Source organism: Cucurbita maxima, unplaced genomic scaffold (genome assembly GCF_002738345.1).
Source record: "Cucurbita maxima cultivar Rimu unplaced genomic scaffold, Cmax_1.0 Cma_Scf00017, whole genome shotgun sequence".
In the NCBI taxonomy this organism is placed as follows: domain Eukaryota; kingdom Viridiplantae; phylum Streptophyta; class Magnoliopsida; order Cucurbitales; family Cucurbitaceae; genus Cucurbita; species Cucurbita maxima.
Window position 1 is genome coordinate 1275234 of NW_019272033.1, and position 23116 is coordinate 1298349.

Consider the following 23116-nt stretch of genomic DNA (forward strand, 5'->3'; position numbering starts at 1 on the left):
ATCCCCCCCCCCCCCCCCCTTCAGGACCAAGCGTCCTCAGCGTCCTTGCTGGCACACCACCCGATGTCTAACTTTGATACCATTTGTAACAACCCAAGCCCACCGCTAGTATATATTGTGCTCTTTGGACTTTCCCTTTCTGGCTTCCCCTTAAGGTTTTTAAAACGCATCTGCTAGGGAGAGGTTTCCACACGCTTATAAAGAATGCTTCGTTCTCCTCCTCAACTGATGTGGGATCTTTGAACCCACCCCCCTTCGAGGCCCGGCGTCCTCGCTGGTACTCGTTCCTCTCTCCAATCGATGTGGGATCTCACATGATCTTTGATCATTAATAATGCATGCAATCGAAATAGAAATCTAACTGAATGAATGAAATGTAATAAAGAAATCTATATAGATAAAGAATTATACCAGGGGCATTTGATCTATATCTGAATCATTCTCATGATCAATAAGCCAATTAATTGCAGCTTCAGTGCTGACATTCCCTGAAGAACAAAGAAAGTACTTCTCTGAAAATGATAAACAGTAGAAGGCTCTCGGTCCTCTTACATCTATCTTTAGCTGTACACTTGTAATGCAAAGGTAAAAGAGAATTGTTTGTCATTATCAATCGTTTATTATCACCATTCACACTCAGTGAAGAAATGAAAATAGTGAAATGGCTCCTACTTTGTCACATATCAAATCGTAGCATATGATTGATATACTCAACCTATGAATGTCCGTCAATTATTCTCACCAGTACTATGAAGTGCTCGGACAACTCGGGCCCTTGGGAATCCTAGATCTTCAATCTCGCGTAGGAGTTTCTGTTTTACCTCTAGAAAAGCCATTCCTACGAGAGATTTCAATTTTCAATTAATAATAAATCACCAAATCATAACCGCTCCTAAGAGCAAACAATTAGTAATGAAACTTACATCCAGAGATCTCAAGTTCAAAGCAACTAAAGAAATAATACCTCAAAGAAAATTTCAAATTCTAAACAAATAGCAAAAGAATGCTGATAAATTTGCTATATCAAATTTGAAAAGGGTTTTTGGGATTCAAGGACAACCAATAACTTCTCCACCTCAGATGAACACGAAATAAAATTCAAATCGAACTCTATCGTTTGCAGTACAACAAATTGAAGGACGGCTAAGGCAAAAAAAAGAATTGCAGAGAGGATAGCTTCTTTGTCCGAGAATGGTGCACGACGATTTGAAAATGAGCATGAAGAAGACAGAAAGAAGGGCAAGATGGTGTTTTACCTTTCTAGGAAGTTCCAGAGATGTCCACGATAAACCAAGGGATTTTCACCACGGGAAGCCATTGAAGATCCCTTGCTCGCTCCTGCAAATGCTTACTCTATGGTACAAAACTGTTGGTTGCCGCCCTTTCCCTGATATTCATATTCTCGCTCTTATACCTTTTTGGCTCCTTGTTATGAAGGAAAGAATAATACACCATCAATTTTGGAACTCTTTCACAATATATATATTTTTAGGTACGAGAATTTGAACTTTCGACCCCAAAAGAAACGAGTATTTGAAATATCCGTATCTGAAATATAACGTTCACGTAAAACAAGATTTAAATCTTTATGTATTTTTAAGCATTAGTAACTGCTGATCCCACCTTTAGCAGATATTGTCCATTAGTCTCACGATTCTAAAACGTGTTGATCAGAGAGAGATTTCCACACCCTTATAAGAAAATGTTTCGTCCTCCTCTCCAACTGACATGGAATCGCATAATCCACCCCCTTAGGGGCTAGTGTCCTCGCTGACACATTGTCTAGTGACGGGCTCTGATACCATTTGTAACAGCCCAAGCCTACCGCTAACCGATATTATTTGCTTTAACCCATTACGTATCGCTGTTAGCCTCTCAGTTTTAAAACATGTCTATTAAGGAGGTTTCTACACTCCTTCTCCAACCAATGTGGGATCTCACAACGTTCCTATAACATAACCACATTATAAAAAATAAAAGTAATGGTTGTCGTCTTTTCTAACCGTGAAAACTATGTCCATGAACAACAAACATGCTTAAGTTTAAATTAGAAACTTCATCTTATTGATATAAGTAAAAATTAGTCATTGTTTTAAGTTTTGCTTAACCATCATATCTTAAAAAACATTCATGCTGGATCTAGCTCAATGATTAGTACCATATCGTCTAGCTCTCTTAAGCTCATATCTCAATCATTGTTGTCTCATGACCTACTAAATGAGTAGATCAACTAGCTCCTTTGAACTTATCTCGATCATTGGTGCCACAAGTTTCCTCAATGATTGATGTTTGCTATCTAATTCCTCGTAGCTTATCCTAACAATTGGTGCCACATAATCTTGCTCTTTTGAGCTCGTCCTAATGCTTGGCTGCACAAAGGTCTATGTAATCTAGTTAAACTTTATGAGTACAAATATACGACACCAATCACTAACATGCTTTAATACGTCAATCTCAATCAATTTTGAAGCATATTGTAAGTCATAAATCCAATAACAATTTGTAAGATTGGACCAGGGACAATATTACAACAAATTTTCTAAGAATTCATAATTTTTATTTAAAAGATTGATATTAGAATGTCAAGCATCGAAATTACCTCCATCTGATATCCAAAAACATAAGCTCAAGTGAACATCACCTCGTGAGGAGTTAGAGGACCTCCTAGTTTGAGGTCAACGTATAAACAAATCACAATCATACAAAATACAAGTTAAATAAACAGATCCCGATGAAAAGAGTCAACGTAGCTCCACCTAGGATAATAGAGAAGTCCATTACAACGAACAATCTAACAAATCACTTGAGATGGGCGCAAGGTAGATCCATGAACACAAAAGTTATTCTCCCATTAAGAGGGTAGATAACAATATACTAGGACACACATAACACACATAAGATCTTTGGGAGCGAACAATTGGCTACACTAAAAGACATTCAATCAAGCTTGGTGAGAGAAACAGAACATTTCTTATAAGGACGTGAAAACTTCTCCCGAAAAGACATGCTATAAAGTTGTGAGGCTGCTACGATACATTACATTAACAACCAACGGTCAAAGAAAGAAAGAAGGAGTGTAGAAGTTAGAGGATCCATATGTAACAAAGCTTTGAAATTTGGAGATGGGAAGGTTAGTTTTTGGTGACTTATGGGTACCTCTGTATACCTGGAATGCAGCATAAGACCCATAATTGGAAGCTAGTAGATATGGTGGGCACAGCTACTCATTACCTTAAAAAACAATATCACTTGTAAATGTTTACCACCAAAAATCATAGCTCTAACCGCGTGGTCTATTTTCTTCCATATACCATTTTCTTAACTTCGACCAAATCAAAATCAACCCTGTTTGCCTTTTATGGTTTACGGTTGGTAGGAATTAAATGTCTTGTAAAATTATAATTTTAGCCCTAGTCTACTTTGTTATTTTTGCTCACATGACAGGAAAAATGTAATCTTACTCGATTCGATTCTAATTTAGTAGCTTAAATTCTTGGGTTATACCCTAATTTTAACATGGGTATAAGTATTCGAGCAAGAAACATATATTGAATTTTGTGAAATCCCACGTTAGTTAGTAAAGGAAACAAACCTTCTTTATAAAAGTGTGATAACCTCTCACTTGTAAATGCGTTTTAAAATAACGAGGATGATGATCATACGTAACCAGCTAAAGCAGACAATATTTGATAGCACTAGGTTTGAGCTATTACAAATGGTATCAGAACCAGACATCGAGCGGTGTGCTAGCAAGAACGTTGGCTCTCAAGGGAGATAGATTGTGAGATTCTATGTCGGGGGAATGAAAAATTCCTTATAAGGGTGTAATATCCTCTCTCTAGCAGACACATTTTAAAACTATGAAACTGATGGTAATACATAAGAGACTAAAACGGACAATTTCTGTTAGCGGTGAGTTTGAACTGTTACAAAGGATATCGGAGTCAAATATCAGGCGATGTGCCAGCAAGATCACTGGCTTCCAAAGAAAGTGGATTGTGAGATTCTACATTAGGGGAACGAAGTATTCCTTACAAGTGTGTGATAACCTCTCCCTAATAAAACACGGTTTATGAGCTCAATTAATTAAGACATGCGTTTTCAAACCTCTCATCTCATCCCATATGTTATTAAATTGATAATAAGTTCTTACGCTAGGGTTCGATCATGCTTTTATGAACGTGTAGTTCATGTTCGAATTCATATATTTTTTATAATACATTCATTCAGAAGTCTAATTAAAAATTTATTGATGCTATGAAATTGAGATATTCAAATTTGGTATAATTTTTTCTTTCCTGTATTTCTTCATGTCCATTCATTCATGACCCCACTTATTGATTCATCCAACGAACCAAATTCGATCTCTTCTTAACCGCTTTACAACAACCACTTATCTCCACGTCAACACTCTCTCTCTCTCTCTCTCTCTCCTTTTATAAATATTTACTTCTCAGTGCCATTCGTTCTCATAATAACTACAAAAGCAAAGCCGCTGACACCCATGGCTGAAGCGTCGCCGCCGTTGTGTTTGGTGGTTTTGGTTGTTTGTCTGTTGGGGTTTTCCGGCGCCGTCGATATGAACGGGGAGTTGGAGATCACGTGGGGTGGCGACCGAGCCAAGTTTCTGGACGGCGGAAATGAGCTGACGCTGTCGCTTGACAAAGGCTCCGGCTCCGGCTTCTGGTCGAGGAACCAATATGTGTTTGCCAAAATCGACATGCAGATTAAGCTCGTCCCCGGAAACTCCGCCGGCACGGTGACGGCGTATTACGTAAGCTCTCTAATTCCGTGATTTTCCTTTAATAAAATTAAAGCACGTAACTCTTCACTCCATTACATTGAATTAAACATTTATTTATAAATTAAACATTTGTTGAAATTGTTTTTATTTAAATTTTTGTTTTTGATAAAAGTAAAATGTTTAATTTATAAATTATTTATTTATTAACCTTTAATTATAAATTTTAGTTCAGTGTACAAATAAAATAAAATTAAAAAAATGTATATATAATTATATTGGAAGTAAATATATATTTATTTAAACCCATTATATTTTCAAAATTTGTATTTAACTTTCGTTCATTTATTAGTAATTGTACTTTAAGGATCCAAAGTCTATTTCATAAAATGTATTAAAAGAATATAATTAAAAATTCAAATCATCTTCTTTTAATTAAAGTTTATATTTTTAGTTATGAGTTTTATGATATGATATTTTACCTATAATAATTTACATTAATTATTTTTTAAAAAAATCACCGGTAAAGTCAAAAGTCATTAATTAGGCTATTAAAGCAGATTTAAGGTACAAAGTCATTTTAATGAAAAATAAAAAATAAAAAAAGACTTAGTACATTGAATTTAAATATTACCTAATACAAGATTAGGTAATTAGTGTGATAAAGTCGAGCAGAGCTAAGGTTATTTAAAGTTTTTCATGAAAGATAAGTATATTCACTGAATTTATCTTCAACGGTTATTATAAGACAATCACATGTTTAACTTTGAATGGTAATACGAATTGCAGTTACGTTCAAAAGAATCAAAGTGGGATGAGATAGACTTCGAGTTCTTGGGAAACCTTAGTTGTGAACCATATATTGTTCATACAAACATCTTCGTTCAAGGCAAAGGTGATAGAGAGCAACAATTCTACCTTTGGTTTGATCCAACTGCTGATTTTCACACTTATTCCTTTCTATGGAATCCCAAAAATATCATGTAAGTTAACAACTCTTCTCTCATCTATATATTTCCATATAGATTGGAGAGATAAACAAGTGCCAACAAGGACATTGGGCTTCGGAAAGGGTAGATGGTAAGATCTCACATCGGTTGGAGAGTAGAACTAAACATTATTTAGAAGGGTGTGGAAACCTCTCTTAGTAGACGTGTTTTAAAAACTTTGAAGTGGAGCAAATTCAAAGAAGATAATATCTACTAGCAATAGGTGGAATTGGACTGTTACCAACGTGAAGACGGGGTAGGAGGTAAGAAAAGTTTGACACTTTATTAATGGTTATAAATTGTTGGCAGATTGTACGTGGATGGGACTCCGATAAGAGAGTTCAAGAACATGGAATCCAAGGGCATTCCATTCCCCAAAAGGCAGGCATTGAGGCTACAATCAAGCCTGTGGAACGGCGACAGTTGGGCCACAAGGGGAGGCCGAGTGAAGATCGATTGGTCTCAGGCTCCTTTCACTGCCGCCTACACAAACTTCAACGCCGATCAGGCATGCATTTGGTCCTCCTCAACCTCCTCCTCTTGCGGCGCCTCATCCAAAGACGATTCTTGGCTGTCCCAACAGTTGGACTCGGCCGCATACCAAAAGCTCGAGTGGGTGCAGAAAAATTACATGATTTATAACTATTGCACTGATTACAAGAGGTTCCCCCAAGGCCTCGCCCCTGAGTGTGTCACTCAAAGGGTAGAGTTCGAAAACAAATGATACTAAAATAATCAAAATACCATTGTTATTACTTCAACTATTGTTGACTTTGAAGTACTATAATCTAGTAGTTCGGAATAAAAAGCAGAAGAAACCTACGACTTTGACAAGAGAGTACATACGTACATACGATTCCCTCAAATTTACTTGCTACCACACTACAACACGTCAAAATTCAGTTGTGCGTGTGTGCAGCCATATAGAAAACCTAAATGATGACCAATACACGAGTCGAGCCTTCATTTTTTCTCTACGAAAAAACCTAACATCTTTTATCTTCGGTCTCACCAATAGTATTTGTGAGGTGAAATTAGTCACCAACTTAAGAGAAGAGATCTCGACATTTGAGTTACGTGCCTTAGTCTCCTTGTTGAGGAAGAGATGCATCTGAAGGTGACCTACCATATTTTTTAAATTTTGTGACGTTGAAAACTCACTAATTAACTAAAGATGCAAAATTTTAGAATCATCTTATCTATTGTTGAAGATTGTTGGAATCCCTGATTAACTCAGTATCGAAAAGATTATGAAAATAGAAGCAACCAACACTATCTTCAATAGTAAGAAGCTTCTTGAGAAAACAAAAAAACGAGGTCTTGATACACTTTTGAGTTACTCTTTGGGATCCAGGAAAGACCTCTCAAAGATCTTTTTTCCTTTTTTTGGAAGACACAGTAGTTAAATAATCAACCTATTCGAAGAGTCAAAATCTTGAATGTAAATTTGATTTATTATTATTATTATTATTTTGGTAATTTATCAAAAAAAATAAGTCATTCTCTAATAAAATGTGAATAAATATTGAGGAGCACGTACAAGGTACATGCGAAAGAGGTGGCCAACACGCCATAATATGTCAAACGACACTCTTAAAATAAAAAATCTTCAATTTGTGAGTCAACGAGACAGCACAACTCTTCAAAATTATTTTATAATATAAAGTTTGAATTAAACTTACAAAGAAACACCCCACAAAGATGTATCTAAACACAAAAATATAACATACTAATTTGATGAAACTACAATTAATTTATACTTAGTCTAAGTATATAATAATTTAATCGATATAATCTATGTCGGTAAGTTTATGGTTCATGGTAATTATAAATTTCATCCATAAACTTTAAAATATATAGTTTAATATAGTTTAAATGTTGATTAAAAATTTCAATAGCGTGATAGATAAATGTCTAAAGAAAGTAGAAAACTAATCCGAGTAGAATGATATATTTCACAAAAGAGATTCATACATACCTTTTACTATCTATGTGTCATAGGGGTATTTATGGGCTAAGTTGTGTAAGAGTATAAGCCCACCGCTAATAGATATTGTCTTATTTGAATTTTTTCCTTTTGGGCTTCCTCTAAACGTTTTATAAACGCGTATACTCTGGAGAGATTTCTACACCCTTAATAAAGAATGTTTTGTTCCCCTCTCCAGCCGATGTGAGATCTCACAGGTTGGGTCAAGTTTTGACATTTTTTTAGACTCAACTTAATTGTTTTCGTCGTAAAATTTTCAAATCAAACAAGTCTTATTAAATAATGAACCCAACCTAACCATAATTTTTTTTTTTTTTTTTTTTTTTTTTTTTTTTTTTTTTTTTTTTTTTTTTTTTTTTTTTTTTTTTTTTTGGTGTTTGATTGGTTTAGGTTTTAAAATGTTCGTGGTTAAAAAATCTTTAAAACATAAAAATAAAATTTACCACTCAATTTCAATATATATTTTGAATTACGGGTAATCTAATTTTAGAAAACTCCATAAATCAACCAAATTTATCGGGTTTCATTTATTTGAACCTAATAAGTTCATAATCTAACTCAAATCATAGAGTTGAATTGGGTTGATCGAGATTTTTGAGTGTTTGAATACCCCTATATATATTAGATATTGTCTCAAACTAAACAATATTTAGTAAATATACATGTCATACGGTCAATTGACCAAACGGTCCATAAATTCGTATATTATTTTAAAAGAAAAAAAAACATTTTTATTATTGAAATGGTTAAATTAAGACGGGTCATATCTTTTCTAATCAATATACTTTGAAAAGTTTATAATAGAACCCTAAACTTAGCTAGTATTTTAATATATCTTAAACTTTTAATTTTAAATCTCTCAGATATAATCTTTAAATAATATGACCAAACATATCATGCAAGCATTAACGACAAACACGAGATATCACAACCTTCAAAGTTTCCCTCTTTTGGGTATGCATTCACCTTTGATATGGCTGCCGTCCAATCGGTGCAGCTAGCCATAAGCCAATGCATCTTCCAAATGGTGTGGCCATCACGTCGAGCAAAACGCTGGAATAATATAGCAACATCCATTATAATTAATGACGCGTTTAGGATCTTTTTAGAAGTTAAAATGAAAAAAAAAATGCTAACTTCAAATTCATTCCCATATAAATTCCATTCTCCATTGATCATTCTTCCATATATGCTTCCAAGTTTCCCTACAAACAATGAAGCTTCTGTTTATTTGTGCTGTGTTCTGTTCTTTTCATGTATCGTTGGCCAATGACTTGTTCAAATTTATTGATATCAGTTGGGGCGATGGGCGAGGTCAGATGCTTAACAATAACGAGCTTCTAATGCTTGGCTTGGACAGAGGCTCTGGCTCTGGCTTTCAATCCAAGAATGAATACTTATTTGCTAAGGTTCAAATGCATATCAAACTCGTCCCGGGTAACTCTGCTGGCACCGTCACTACTTTCTTTGTAAGTTTCTTATCTAACCCTAAATATATATCGTATGTCGTTTCGAAAAGAGGATATTTTATTGAAACGTGTTATTGTTATATTGAGATTTTGTCATTTAGAAAGAGGAAATTGAGTGATTCCACTTTGAAAATGTTGGTGAATGATATTTTTATTGATATTTTTGTTGCTAAAAAATGTTCTTAGCATCACAACCAAGATATGAGATCTCACTTAAGTTGAGAGATGAATAAAGGATTTTATTATAAGGGTGTGGAACCTCTTCCTACCAAAAACGTTTTAAAAAAAGCCTGAAAGAGAAAGTCGAAAGAGGACATCGGCTAGCAGTGGGGGATTGAGATATTAGAAATGGTATCAGAATTAGATATCAAACGGTGTGTCAGCGAGGACGCTGAACCCTGAAGGGAGGTGGACATCGAGCGGTGTGTCAGCGACGACGTTAGGCCTCAAAAGAGGGTAGTTTGTGAGATCTTACATCGATTGGAGAAAGGAACGAGTGTCAACAAGAACGTTGGACCTTGAAGGGGGATGGATTGTGAGATCCCACATCAATTTGGATAGGGAAACAAAATATTAAGTGTGTGGAAACCTATCCCTAACAGAAGAATTATCGCACGTACAATATTTGCTAGTGGTGGACTTCAACTTTTATACAAAAAAAAAAAAAAAAAAAATTATTTTTTTTTCTTTCAATTTTGATCATATTTGATTTTGAGTTCTTTCTTAAATTTTTGGATTTGTAATATTTCATAGTTTTTCTACGATGCAATAGAAATATTGATTCACCTCTGATATATGTTGATATCAAACTCATAGACATATGAAAAGGTCGATCAATATTCGATTTGAGATTAATACCTTAATCATATTAACTAAATTTTAATATCATAACGTGATTTTAGTTAACTTCAAAAGGAGAGTACCACGATGAGATAGACTTTGAATTTCTTGGAAACACAAGTGGAAATCCTTACATCCTTCATACCAATGTGTTTAGCCAAGGAGTTGGCAATAGAGAGATGCAATTCTACCTTTGGTTTGACCCAACTGCTGATTTCCATACCTACACCATCTTCTGGAATACCCAACACATTGTGTAAGTACCCGTTCTTCTTTTCATTCCGTGAGTCTACTCGAAAGAATCATTAATTTTGAGTGCGTTTAGCATAAGTTTTTTTTACAAATAGAAAGGTTCGAAAAAATTTAAAAACAAAATATAAAAATTATTTATGTGAAACATTTAAGAAATGGTGTGACGTTTGAGTAAGGAGGATTGTATGAATAAATTAGGACAATGTCATGTATTGTTGTTTGAATCAGGAGCCTAATCTGATTATTTAAAGATATCTTTTAAACTTTGGATATTACAGTTTCTACGTAGACGAGATTCCCATAAGAGAATTCAAGAACTTCGAAGATAAAGGAGTGTCATTCCCACAATACCAAGCCATGAGATTACATTCAAGTCTATGGGAAGCTGATGATTGGGCCACAAGAGGTGGTCTTGAGAAGATAGATTGGAGTCAAGCCCCATTCAGAGCTTACTACAAGAACTTCAGTGAAGATGGCTGCTTTTGGTTCAATGGATACTCATCTTGCACTCCCAATTCAAATTCATGGCTGTGGGCCAATTTTGATTATGAATATGCAAAGAAGAGCCAAATGAAATGGGCACAAGATAACTACATGATCTACAATTATTGTCAAGACACAAAGAGGTTCCCTCAAGGCTTCCCTCTTGAATGCTACCTCAACACCTACTAGGAGAAGGTCAACCTTAAAAAACACACAAGAAAATTGAATGAATGTTTCTTAATTTTGTTGGTTTGATGATCGAATTTCTGATTTCTTGTTTGAGAATATTTTTACCAACTTACGGAGTCATTGAGTTTACATTTTATCAATAAGGTATCTTTCAAAAATTAAGATGTCAACATTTTGATTTCATATTGAAACTTAATTTTACTTCGTCACTCTTGGTATATTATAACACTTCATGTCTAAAATTTGATCAAAATTTAAAATCTAAATTGGGTACCTGATGGTCCCGACATTCCTTTACATCCATGGTTATGACATTTCCTTGCATCCATATGACACGGTAACATTATTTATACCACGTTTCTAAGAGTGGAAACTATTATCACAGCCTAACACGAGTCTTTTTAACATGTTTTGTTCTCACTCACATGGATCTTACAAAAATTCTCATGAGGTCACCCAACATAGAATCGCTTCAAGAAAAACATGAATTTTCGAGTTTCTATGATTGAGTTATTGAAAAGGAAGGTACACCTTGTTCGTATAGGTAGTAACTTTCAATTCTTTTAATCATTTCTGAGTCATCTTATTCTTAAGTTTATTCTCATTTGGTTGTGGTATCGATTAATTTATGTACCACTTTTTTACTCAGGTGTCACACATACCTTCTATTTTATGTGATAGAGATAATATATAATAAAGAAATATAAGAGAATAATAAACCAAAGGCCTAATTCATACCCTAATTAAGTTAGATCTACGTGCTCCATCCTCTTAGAAAGTAGTTGTGAGATCCCACATTGGTTGGAGAGAGGAACCAAACATTTTTTTATAAGGGTGTAGAAACTTGTTACTAGCAGATGTGCTTTAAAATTGTGAAGCTAACAACAATACATAATGAACTAAAGCGAACAATATCTACTAGTGTCGAACTTGAACTGTTACAATAGAGAGTGAAAAGTAGTTGACAAGTAGTTGACAAGCGGGTAATATTAATAGTTTAATTCAATAATTTAAAGCAATCAAATGAATTGAGTTAAGGGAGAGGCTTGTGACTCATAAACCCTAAATACATAATAGTGCAATAGTAGTAGTGAAATGATTGAATGCAAAGCCTTACTATTATGCAATGCCTTGTGTTGTCTTGTCTAGCCTGCTTAAACCTCTGCTACAAAGCAGCAATAATGGAATACCCATTTTCATTTTTAATTAAACTTTACATATTTGGTCCCCAAATTGCATATGGTGTGTTAATGGGGTTTCAATCCTTAACATGGTTTGCTCACCAAATTGCTATCAATGTCTATTGTAGATAGCCCACAATATGGATGTAGTATCAATCTCAAAATTTATTTTCCTTTTCCTTACCATTATTTACCCTTTTATTCATAGACATAAGTTCTACGACCCTAAATTAGAGGTAAGAAATTGAACCCGTTAAATCACGGTTAAACCCAAAATCTTAGTAATTAATGGTGAAATTAGAATGAAATTAACCCTTCACGACTGATGTAACGTTTAAGCTTCAACTATCCTTCACGATAATGATTGTCGTCCCGTATTTCATCGTTCGTGTCTTTATCGATCATTCCAACCTTCAAATTGTTTCTATCAAATTCATCACGTTTGGTGTTCTCTACCTCCTCACATAGTGCAAATTACCGAAATTCATCAAGTTATTTGGATGTCGTTTTTCTTTGATAATCACTTAACATAGTAGTGTCATGTCATTGGCTAGCGAGAGCCTTATAGAAGAATAAACTAATTTCAACGAAAAATTGTGGTTAAATTTGTAGGTTAAAAATTTTTGCCAAATAATATCTAACCTGTGCAATATTTAAATACCATAACCTATCTTAAATCATCAAATTGGACCTGTTAGCACAAATGTTGAAAAAAATGGTGGTAGTGAAAATTATTGACTTGGTTGTATTTATTTCCACATGAACTCTCAACCAAAACCAAAATGTATAAAGGATTATTTAATTCATTCCCTTTTAAAATCATTTAACCAAAAAAATTATATCATTCATTTATGAGATAGGTAGATGTTTGCATTATTAAATGTGTTGAAAGCAATCATCCATGAATATGAATGTTCTAGTGTGATTAATATTTCCTTTCAATGCTTAATAAAATATTTATGAATCAAAAAAATAAAACAAGGTAAATATTTTTTTAACAAAATGTGTTTCAAATATATTTTAATTAATTTATAAATTTAACCATTCTTTTTTTATATAACATAAACTATATTATATGTCTTACTATCTAAGTTTCTACAAATTTCACACCAACTTAACAAAAAGTTAGTTAAAAACATGTCACACCATTTCCCTAATAATATTAATGATAACAAAGACCACAAATCATTATCCATACTAGAAAGTATTCAAAGATTAAATGGAACGGATAACTAAATCTACCATTTAAAATTTTGAAAATATAGATGGTTTTAGGGTTAATATGAGATGACACAAAAGGATTAAGTTAGGTATGAAATGAACAAAGGTATAACTTGTATCACGGATACATGTCATGATTTGAAACTATAGGGACCTCATGCATATTGTATACTTCCCCGCTATGATTAGTACGCACGCATACATTATGATGTTATGTTACAATATTATGTACATCCTAATACATTCCAGCAGTGAAAGTGTACGTTGTTGAAAGTCAGGTTTAGGGGGTACGTATACGAGCTCACCTAGGAGTCCATATGCGCGTACATGCGCCGTGTGTAGAAAAGTACTACACATCTAATTTTTCCCGGACTAAAGTAGAGACCATGGTCATGTCACGATATTTTATGAAAGATTAGGTTCCAAACATGATTGCATGTGATTGCATTTCCTAATCCCAGCAGTGGGGTTACATAGTACTTTTAAATACTCAAGTCATATACTACTCATGTAAAGGTAAGACATCTCTGTACATATGATGATGTTGTTGTGAAGGTCATAGAACAGAAGATAGGGTAGTTGCATCTCTGTACATATGACAATGTTACTGTGAAGGCCATCACATGACGATGTAGCCTCTCTATTTCATATAAAAAAAAAAAAAAAATTAGGTAGAGGAGTAGAAAATTAAGTATGGAAAGCAAAGTGTAGGGTTAATAAATAGCATAGGAAGTTGGGTGAAGGATGGTGAAGAGATGGAATAGTTCCCCTTCCTTTTGAATAAGTGGTGTACGTGCTGTGCCCAACCAGATATCATAAATAAAGGCACCACCCGACTGCCCTCTCAATATTCTGAACAACAAGTGGCAGTAATGGGGTTTGGGGATGCAAGAACTGAAGGGATACTCAGATTGTGTGCCATGATTTGCTTGGTTTTCACAGTTTTCTTGATGGGTTTTGACAAGGAAACCACACAGATCTTTGGAGCGGACAAGACAGCCTCTTTCAAAAGTTTGGGTGCTCTCAAGTAAGCCCTTTAAATCATCAAGCTTTGTTTGTTTGTTTGTTTGTTTGTGTTTTGAATTTGGGTGTAACTTTACAGAGTGATTATGTATGTGGACTCCATCGCAGCTGCCTACAACATTCTTCAACTCTCCAAATGTTGGATTTCAGCTCACCCAAAACCACCCTTCCAATTACAAACTCACTTTCACTTACCCCTATTTTGGCTTTCCTTCCTCATCGATCAGGTAAACAATTCGATAACATATCATATTGTCTTTTTCGAACTTTTGCTCAAAGTTTTTAAAGGGTGTCTAAGGGAAGTTTTCATACCCATATAAAAATATATTTAAACAATGTTTCCTTCTAGGAGAGGAATCTCACATTTTATAACCTTAATTTTTAAAATTCAAATAAATAGTAAATAATACTATTTTGGACCTTGTATTTTCAATTTTTGTCTAATTTTGGTCCTCCATTTTAATTCTTATATTTTTTAAAGGTCTATTTTGGTCTTTTCACTTTCATTTTATTTCTTTTATCATAATTCAAAGGTAGGCTTAAATTTATTTTGGGTTATGAAATTATATTAAAGTTTTGCAAATAAGGATAAAATGATCACTTTTTACAAAAATATATATATTTCACATAAATAATATCATATGATATGTCCAATTATGCCCCCAAACTATTTTCCTTTTTCTTTTTTTCTTACATATATATATATAAATAATTAGAAAAGTTGGTTTAAAAATTTAGATTGGAATTGAAGTAGTTTGAACTGACATCGGCAGGCGGGTGCTTACCTAACATTTGCGGCAAACACGGCGGGGATAGAGGCGGCGTTTGTGGCGGTGAGGGGCAACCAGGAGTTCCAGTGGATGAAGCTATGCAACAGATTCCACAGATTTTGCTACCAAGCTGCCGGAGCTTTCCTTTGTGGCTATGCAGCTTTCCTTACAATGCTTCTCATCTCCTTCCTCTCTGCTTTCAACTTGTTTAAGCATTATTCACCAAACCATTTCCTGCACCTCAAATCCAACTACTGAATTCTTCTCCTTTTCTCTTAACCTTCCAACATTTGTGTACTTGTGTCTACAAGTTTAGGTTAGTTAGCGTATTGTAATGTCTACGTGTGCGCCCGGTTCGACTTACATAACCTTATTGTTAGTACGGGTGTATAACTATGAAGAACTTGTTTTATTTAAATTGAGAATAAGATATGAGTTTATTAAACCGTCTTCTTCCCTCAAATTACCAATCAGATTCAAATCTCTAATTTTTTTTTTTTTTTTTAATTTAGAGTGAAGTTGTTGATTATCGTTAGATTTTATCAACCCAACTCAACTGGATTATATGTCTATCGAGGGAGGCTTAGATGAGAAAGCATTCCTCCGACAAAATTCTCAGCTTATTTGTACGAAGATGGGATTAGAGAATTCACTACCAATCAATATATTTCATAAGCAAATATATATATATATATATATATAACTTTTAACCCATAAATCTTTAACAATTTCAAAAATAAAAAATATTATAATTGTAACACATAAATTCTTATAAAAACAAAATTTAATTAAACATTTAAAAATAAATAAACAAATATTATACTTTTATTTTAAGAACAAGCTGGGCCGCACCAAATTAGAATAATTATTGTGACTTTTTGACAATAATAGAACAAAAATTGATATAATTTATTGAAAAAAATAATTCACTAAAACGCAGCTAGGCTGCAACAAGATAGTGCAGCGTGCACCTAAAGTTTTAGTCCAAAAATAATTCACCATAACTTTGGCCCTCTTTTGATCCTGCTTTTTAATATCTACTTTTCTTTTTCTTTTTATTTTTATATGTAGCACAAACTTATTATATATAATTCACTTAGATAATGTTTGGATGAACTCCGATGGAAGCGTGTAGAAATTTCTTCCTATTAGACGTGTTTTAGGGAAAACTCGAGAAGGAAAAAACAAAGCGAATAATATCTGATAGCGGTGAGCTTAAGTCGTCACAAATCGCTTCTATCTGTATACTAACTATAAAAAAGATTTTATGAATGAGAAAATAGACATTTTGTGTAGCGCTCACAATTTCAACCCGGATCATATATCCATAAACATTTCGATTGCAACTTAATGAAAGACTTATAATAAAGTAAGAAAGTGGATATAAATTACATGTTATTCACAACAAATTAAGAAACCCATCTTCTTAATTTAGAATCATCCTCTTTCTCTCTTCAATACATTTGTTTTTGAGAGAGAAACCCAAAGTTATGTGGATATTGTAAAGTTTATAAGTCCATTGGTGGAGTGACCAACCCTAATTTAAAAGGCACCATTCTCCAATTGGGCTTTTAACACTTTCCTCAAGATCTTGCCTGAAGGAGCAACTGGAATTGAGTCCACAAAGAAAACCTTCCTGATTTTCTTGTAATATATAACCTGCAACCATAACAACCACCCAACATTCAGTGCTATAACTTTACAACCAAAAAGCTTTTTCGACCATGGCTCCAACCACGGTGATTCATGATTTGGCTAACTAAAACGGTTGATAAAGATGTTGGTTGGGTTTAGAACTTCGTGAGACAATCCGGTTCCCGTTTACCGGTGAGATCCCATATTGGTTGGGGAGGAAAACTAAATATTTTTTTATAAAAGTGTGGAAACCTCTCCTTAACAAATTTAGCTGTTTTAAAAACTTTGAGGGAAGGCCCAAAGAGGATAATATCTCCTACCGATGTGTTTGGGTCGTTATAAATGATATCAAAGCCAAACATCGAGTGATGTGCTAGCGAGGAGGCTAAGCCTTGAAGGGGGGTGAACACGAAGCGATGAGCCAGTAAGGACGCTGGGCCCTGAAAGGAGGTGGATTGGAGGGTCGCACATCGGTTGGAAAAGGGAATAAATGCCAGCGAGGATGCTTGACCCGGAAGAGAGATAGATTGTGAGATCCCACATGCGTTGGGAAGGAGAACTAAGCTTTCTTTAGAAGAATGTGAAAACCTATTCTTAACAGACACGTTTTAAAAATCTTAAACGGAAGCCCAAAAGGGGAAGCTCAAAGAGAAGAATATCTCCTACCGGTGGGCTTAGGTCGTTATAAATGATATCAAAGCCAAACATCGGGCAATGTGCTAGCGAGGAGGCTAACCCTTGAAGGGGGTGAACATGGAGCGGTGTGCCAGCAAGGACGCTGGCCCCCAAAAGGGGTGGATTGGAGAAGGGAATGAGTGACCCAAGCCCACCACTAACAAGACATTGTGAAATCCCACATCGATTGGGAGGATAACACAACTTTCTTTATAAGAGCGTGAAACTATACTACGAATTTGCGTTAAAAGGAAGATCTATGAGCGTCTGAGATCTCACCAACCGAAAAAATATAAAAAATAAAAACACTAACCTGATCAGAAATATACTTCTTGATATCATCCTCACTAATCTTGGAGCCTTTAGATCTAACAACAAATGCAGCCGGGATCTCTCCAGCTGCTTCATCTTCCATTCTATGAACATCAACCCAATTGGTTTCCTTAATCATAATCATAATAATAATAATAATAAGAGGCCAAAATGATGAGAATGTTCATGTGGAAACTTACGGCACCACAGCAGCAGAAGAAACATTAGGGTTTGAAGTCAAGAGAGCTTCAAGCTCAGCTGGGGCCACTTGATATCCTTTGTATTTGATCAGTTCCTTGAGTCGATCGACGATGAAGATCTCGTCGTCGTCGTCGATGAACCCTAAGTCTCCAGTGTGGAGCCACCCATTCTTGTCTATGGTCTTCTCTGTGGCTTCTTTGTTATTAAGGTAACCTGGCTTAGGATTAAGCTTCTAATTTAGCCCCTTATAAATTATATGTTTTCTTCTTACTTAAGAATAATTAATTATTTAATTTTGTTCACATTATTATATTAATTCAACACTTTATTTATTATTTTCTTTTACAAAAACTAACTATTCCAAAATTTTATGGATCATAATTAGGCATACATCTGACCTCAATAAATAGAGGCATTTATTATTTTCTGTCACACATTTATTTGAGAATTAATTATCTTCCATTTATTACAACTACTAAGTATGGACTACCAACCCAATCTAAATATATTTTCAATCAAAACTTTAGTCATTCCAATGTTTCAAAATATATTTTTAAATTGTAATATTTAAAATTAAATAAATAATTTACAAACTAATATTTTATTTTTATTAAAAGTAACCCGAACTAAAGCAACTAAAAAATTGTAGGATGGTTCGGGTTAAAAAAATTTACAATTGAATTAAATTTTACGAACACCCATCAGGGCTTCCATTTATTATTAGTCGTGTCGTGTCGCACCGACGTTAAAATAAAATAATTTATAAAGCTAAAGAAAGTATAGAATGGGGATGGAATGTGGGACTTGCCTTTCATGATCTGGGAGCCACGTATGCAGATCTCACCAGGGTGATTACGTGGCAAAGATACACCAGTTTCAGGGTGTATGATCTTCATCTCAGCGTTCCTTACGACGGTCCCGCACGCACCTGATTTAAACTCGAACGGCTCCTTTGCAAAACCCAGACACATCGACAGAACCGGACCGGCCTCCGTCATCCCATATCCCTGCACATTCAATTTTTCTTTTTTTAATTACATTAAATATTATATTTTTAATAATGTATATAAAATTTTATGCTTATTTTTTATTTTAATTATTATGTTCCTCTTGTCTTGGAAAAGAAAAATAAATATAAAATTAAACTTTCTTTATAACATTTAAATTTTATGCTTTTTTTTTTTTTAATTTTATTGGAATTTCAATAATATCAAATTAGGCATAATTTGAAGTTTAATTAATGTCCCATATTATAGCATTCATAGTTTTTCTTTCACATCTTTATGAACATTTTTTTTTAATTTAAACCTTGTTATTCTTAAGTAAATAATCAAACAATGGTTAATATTTAAAAATTTAAAAGTTGAATTCAAATAATTTTTATGGAAAATTAATTTAAAATAAAATAATTAAAAGTTTATAGACTATGCAAGTCGAATTAAACTAACTCGGAGAATAGAAATTATTAATAAGCCATCAATATACTCTAAGATTTATTAAAACTATAAAGAATAAAATAATAATAATAATTTAACCAAAAACTATTAAGAAAATTTGACTTGAGCCAAGTCTAAGTAGAAAAAAAAATTAATTAATATCCCACTTTATAAAAAAAATACCATAAATCATGATCGAATATAAATGGTATCGTTTGAATTGTTCTTTGGGTTCACAAATGTGTTCACAATGTCAAATTATTTTTATATTTCTTGCATTTTTTATTTGTAAATATTTTGTAAATATATATTGACTTTAATATTAATCAAACTCCAACAATAATGGTAATACTATATATTTAAAATAATTTTATAATGTTTTTTTAAAATATTTTCAAAAAACAAATTGAAGAATTGTTTTTTATTTTATATTTTGTGTGTACAATTGTAAATTAAAATAAAAGAAAATTCAAGAATTACCTGTCCAAGCGTGGCGTTGGGGAGTCTGGCCTTGACAGTGTCTTCCAGGGCCTTGCCCATGGGGGCAGCACCCGACATGACGATTCTGATGGACGACAAGTCGTAACGGTGGATGTCGGGGTTTTTGGCGAAGTCCAAGACGATCGGAGGGACGAAGGGGGCTATAGTGGCTTTGTGGGTCTGAATGAGGCGGAGAAGAGTCGACATGTCGTATTTTTGGAGGATGAGAATGGCGGCGCCGACACGTAGTCCGCAGAGGAGAACGGAATTGAGAGAGTAGATATGGAATAATGGGAGAAGACATATGAGCACGTCGTTGCTGTTTAAGTCCACATTTGGATTCTCTCCATCCACCTGCAAAATTAAACGGTCAAATATTTGAATTTTTAAATTTTCCGGCGGTGGAAAGCGGTGACCGGTGACCGGTCACCACCGGCTAGGAGACAGTTTTGTTGAAGAGGGTTAATTTAGAAAATAATTATAAGTAAGAAATATGTCAATATTGACTTGAACCCTTTTAAAAAAGTCCAAAGCAAATTCAATGGTGAATAATATTATGTCATTATAGAGAGTAGTAATTTCTAACGGTTTTTACTGACCTGTTGAGCGATGCTTGTAACGAGAGATTTGTGTGTGAGCATAACGCCTTTAGGAACTCCGGTGGTTCCAGACGAGAAGGGAAGAGCAACAACGTCGTTGGAGTTAATTTTCACGGCCGGAATTTCATTTTCATCGGCCTCTAAAATCTCGGAGAATCTCAGGCAACCCACCGGAGGGGAATCCGTACATATAATTTTCACCCCATTTTCCATTGCAAATTCCCGAACTTTCTCCACAAATTCCGCCTGCGTAATTATAACCTTCGGCCTCGCCGTGGCCGCCTGTTTCTTGATCTCCGCCGGCTTGTATAATGGGTTTGCGGTGGTGCTAATGGCGCCGGCATAGGACGCGCCAAGGAAGGCGAAGACGAATTCAGGGCTGTTCTGTAGTAGAAGCATTATGACATCGCCTTGTCCGACGCCGATCTTGCTTAGACCAGTGGCGACGCGTCTGGAGGCTAGGTCGACGGCGGCGTAGGTGTGGATTTGCCCGGTGGCGGCGTTGATTAGGCAGGGGCGGTGGTGGAATTGGGAGAGGTGTTCGAAGCAGTAGGTGTGGAGGGGGAGGTGGTTTGGGATGTAGATGTCGGGGAGCTTTGATCGGAAGATGAAATCCTGGGCGTTGGTAAGTTGAGAATCCATCTGTTTTGGGTGTTTGGATGGCGAGAAAATTAGGAGGATGAGAGAATTTGGTTTGATGGGGTTTTTGAAATTTGCTTTAGTTTTTGTGAGCAACGCTTTTGGTGCCAAGTAATATATGGAGTAGGTGGTGATACCGGTGGAGTTGATGAAATGGAGTTCGACCATAATTTTATACATTTTTATTCTCCTTTTCAAATACCTAAAAAAAAAAAATTATTTTAAAACCTCATATGGTTTGGTTCGATCCCATCTAGTTTTAGAGAACCGGGTTAAGTACAAGTTTGGTTTTTTTTAACACCCTTAATTGTGGCTCTCCCTTTTCTTTCTCGTTTTCATCTAGCTAACTTTGTCAATTTTCACAGTTGTCTTGAAACGCCATTAAACAAGGAGACAATTGTTTCTATGAAATTACTCATTCCGTATTGAACCAGGAAAGCTACCCAAAACAATCGGGAGACAACGACCAATAATCTTTAGAGTAATGCAACTCCAAAATGTTGATGACTTGTGCTACAAGGACGAGAAAATTAAAAAAGAAAAATATGAACCTATAATAATAAGAATAAGTTTAGGTCAATCATGTGAAAATATTTGATAATGAAATAAATTATACAAATAAATGAAATTGTCCAAAAATCCGTGGTTGGTGAGAAAATGAAAGGTGCAGAGGCCACGTTTGTCCAATAGGCAATCATATGCGCCACGTAGGACTACAAAACGTCGTCGTGGCGCTCTCCTAAATACAAATCCTAAACGACAAGTTTTCCAATGAAATCGTTTATTGTTGTCACGTGGATATTAGTCGTATTTAGTTTAATGATAATTAAAATATACAAAATTTTGATTAATAAGAAGGGGTTGATTCTAATTTTGATCAAATATCTTTAGGTTCAAATTTTATCCAACTTCAAAATTATAGTTTTAAACTTGTAATTGAATTCCCGAAAATGTAGACCTAAACTAGTTAGTGTACTAAATTCAACGGAAATTACGTCATTGTTTGTAAAAAAAATTAATTGACGTCTGTATACGATCATCTAAGGTTATAATTTAAACAGTATCGATATATGATTCGACATTTTCAATGCAACATTGAAAATTTAACAAAATGTGACAAGAAAACGAGACCACGAAATTAAACGGTCAAATATTTGAATTTTTAAACAAGACTACGAAGGATTAGATTATATCATCGATAATATTTTTATTAAAAAAATAAAAAGCAAAAAACATTCGGTTGAAATATGTTCGTGATAGTTAGCGTGTAAAGTTATAAAAATAAAATACATTAATTAATAATTTGATTGGATTAAATTTCATATAATATGTTTGGTGAGATTTATTTTGTTATAAAAATAAATATGCTAATACATTTAGAAATCAAGAATTGGAAATCAATATAATAGAATAATATCGTACACTTTCACCTAACAAAATCCGTTGACTTTTAGTTGGTTTGAAATAATATAATAAAGTAAAATTGATTCCCATACTTAGTTTTATTTTGTAAATATTAATTTTGAATTTATTTTTTGTGAAAAATTTTAAAATAAGTTTTCGATGTCGGTCAAAATGTTGACCAACCCAACGTAGTAAAACGTTTCTTATAAGTTACATTGAAGTGTCATATTAGTTTCTATATCTTCGAAGATGTTTATTTAATTATTTTGCAAAGATTCACCTTAGACGGATAAATAAATTGCATGGATGGAAGTCGAAAATTTCAAAATTTTTATCAAATTTATTAAAAAATAAACAAATTGATACATTATTTGGTATATTTAAAAATACGTGCATCCCACCTAACTTGGTTTACTTGGTTTATTAAAATTCTTCCAATAACTTAATACGCAACTTGAGGGAATTTTTAATATATGTAGATTGGGATGGAGGCGTTTTGAAGGAATTGGATGAGAGGATCGAGGAGGTAGAGATGAGTCTTGTGTCCTCGGCATGCGGCCATGGGCAAGATGTTACGGGCAACATGCTTT

General features: G+C 34.2%; 5 protein-coding genes across 9 annotated transcripts in view; 3 read left to right on the plus strand and 2 right to left on the minus strand.

The window, feature by feature from the left end:
• The window catches only part of LOC111492361 (UBX domain-containing protein 1-like), a 5364-nt gene extending 3980 nt beyond the window's left edge, over positions 1-1384 (minus strand). The window contains exons 1-3 of one of the 5 annotated variants that reach the window (XM_023141678.1): positions 1257-1384; positions 743-838; positions 412-488 (exon numbers count right to left, since the gene is read on the minus strand). In XM_023141678.1, coding sequence (XP_022997446.1) covers positions 412-488; positions 743-836 — 171 coding nt within the window. In that variant the 5' untranslated portion in view covers positions 837-838; positions 1257-1384. The other 4 variants (XM_023141679.1, XM_023141677.1, XM_023141675.1 and 1 more) reach the window with 4 other exon arrangements.
• Positions 1385-4454: 3070 nt separating this feature from the next.
• On the plus strand, positions 4455-6454 carry LOC111492413 (probable xyloglucan endotransglucosylase/hydrolase protein 23). Its single transcript, XM_023141752.1, has 3 exons — positions 4455-4774; positions 5531-5724; positions 6040-6454. The coding sequence occupies exons 1-3, from the start codon at positions 4505-4507 to the stop codon at positions 6452-6454; spliced, it is 879 nt and encodes a 292-aa protein (XP_022997520.1). The 5' UTR covers positions 4455-4504.
• A 2477-nt stretch (positions 6455-8931) lies between these two features.
• LOC111492383 (xyloglucan endotransglucosylase/hydrolase protein 22-like) lies at positions 8932-10983 on the plus strand. Its single transcript, XM_023141708.1, has 3 exons — positions 8932-9186; positions 10089-10282; positions 10557-10983. Exons 1-3 carry the CDS (start codon positions 8932-8934, stop codon positions 10948-10950), a joined length of 843 nt encoding a protein of 280 aa, XP_022997476.1. The 3' UTR covers positions 10951-10983.
• Positions 10984-14145: 3162 nt separating this feature from the next.
• On the plus strand, positions 14146-15586 carry LOC111492374 (CASP-like protein 2C1). Its single transcript, XM_023141696.1, has 3 exons — positions 14146-14379; positions 14455-14602; positions 15149-15586. The coding sequence occupies exons 1-3, from the start codon at positions 14225-14227 to the stop codon at positions 15401-15403; spliced, it is 558 nt and encodes a 185-aa protein (XP_022997464.1). The 5' UTR covers positions 14146-14224; the 3' UTR covers positions 15404-15586.
• Positions 15587-16518: 932 nt separating this feature from the next.
• LOC111492331 (4-coumarate--CoA ligase 2-like) lies at positions 16519-21245 on the minus strand. Its single transcript, XM_023141636.1, has 6 exons — positions 20484-21245; positions 19885-20238; positions 18777-18975; positions 17968-18181; positions 17769-17871; positions 16519-16804 (listed from the first exon to the last, which is right to left on the minus strand). The coding sequence occupies exons 1-6, from the start codon at positions 21123-21125 to the stop codon at positions 16688-16690; spliced, it is 1629 nt and encodes a 542-aa protein (XP_022997404.1). The 5' UTR covers positions 21126-21245; the 3' UTR covers positions 16519-16687.
• Positions 21246-23116: the final 1871 nt, after the last annotated feature.